At 49.9% G+C, this 1,444-nt stretch overlaps 1 protein-coding gene across 1 annotated transcript; it reads right to left on the bottom strand.

Annotated features, from left to right (window-relative positions):
• Window positions 1–992: 992 nt before the first annotated feature.
• VOLCADRAFT_34371 (uncharacterized protein) lies at window positions 993–1,250 on the bottom strand (the record flags this gene model as incomplete). Its single annotated transcript, XM_002959449.1, has 1 exon — window positions 993–1,250. A coding segment is annotated over one exon (258 nt), but the record flags the coding sequence as incomplete, so codon positions are not given.
• Between the last annotated feature and the right edge of the window lie 194 nt (window positions 1,251–1,444).

The following is a 1,444-nucleotide window of genomic DNA, read 5'->3' as shown; positions in this document are numbered from 1 at the left end:
GTGCGTGACCCCATACCTGTAAGACTACCCATACGAGCCGAAGGCCCAAGGGCAATACTACAACGCCTAAAAGCCACGGAGAAAAGGAAAAACACCGCACATCAGCCCAGACTAGCGTCCAAAGGGGGTAATTGAGTTTCGGTGAGCCCACATACGTTCCAACATCCTCGCCAGGCGTGCGGGTTCCCATTGCATGGCCTCCAACATACTCTGTTGATGATCGAATCCCTCTTCAGCACGAATATCATTATAGGCTGGGCATTCCAATAACACGTGTTTTTCATCCTCAATTCGGCTATTAGGACCACAACAGTGGCAAAACCGCTGCCCCCTGGGGACATGGTACTTGCCCCTTCGTGCTCTGTTCGCCTCCAAAGCCCAGCAACATAAACGAAACTGCATTAGCTTACGATGTGCTAAACGAGGAATGAAAACCTTAGCATGTGTTGGCCACATAACGGCTGCGGCTCCCGAAAAGGGCAGCCCCATCCAGTGCTTATACTTCGCCATTTGCACTCCCGGTTGCTTCCCATCTGATGGGTACTCCTCTGGCAAGACAGTCAGGCGCGTATGGTCCCAGCCGCTCATCAAACGCTCTCTTAGTGCCGTTATTATCACTCCTTCTGGTAGAGGTCTACTCAACAACCAGTCAACACGCTCCTTTACCCCCACGACTTCTTGCGGTATTCCGCTCCAAATATTGCATTCCAAGAAGGAAAACAGTCGTAACATTGAGATTCCCCAACCCTCCCATTCCGGGTTGGTCAGGGCATCGGTTATCTCCTGCCGTAAAACTGCATGAGCAATGGATCCCACTTGCTTTTGAAGGCGATCGCATATGCTTGCAGATCGCATATGCTTGCAGATCGCATATGCTTGCAGATCGCATATGCTTGCACATCGAATCTGGCATATGCTTGCAGATCGCATATCCTTGCACATCGAATGTGGCATATGCTTGCAGATCGCATCTGGCATATGCTTGCAGATCGCATATGCTTGCACATCGAAGGTGGCATATGCTTGCAGATCGCATATGCTTGCAGATCGCATATGCTTGCACATCGAATCTGGCATATGCTTGCAGATCGCATATGCTTGCACATCGAAGGTGGCATATGCTTGCAGATCGCATATGCTTGCAGATCGCATATGCTTGCACATCGAATCTGGCATATGCTTGCAGATCGCATATCCTTGCACATCGAATGTGGCATATGCTTGCAGATCGCATCTGGCATATGCTTGCAGATCGCATATGCTTGCACATCGAAGGTGGCATATGCTTGCAGATCGCATCTGGCATATGCTTGCAGATCGCATATGCTTGCCGATCGCATATGCTTGCAGCTCGCATATGCTTGCAGGTCGTATATGCTTGCAGATCGCATATGCTTGCACATCGAATGTGGCATATGCTTGCAGATCGTATCTGGCATATGCT

The sequence above is a fragment of the Volvox carteri genome (assembly GCF_000143455.1).
Source record: "Volvox carteri f. nagariensis unplaced genomic scaffold VOLCAscaffold_256, whole genome shotgun sequence".
Classification (NCBI taxonomy): domain Eukaryota; kingdom Viridiplantae; phylum Chlorophyta; class Chlorophyceae; order Chlamydomonadales; family Volvocaceae; genus Volvox; species Volvox carteri.
This window is presented reverse-complemented; position numbering and strand designations above follow the sequence as displayed.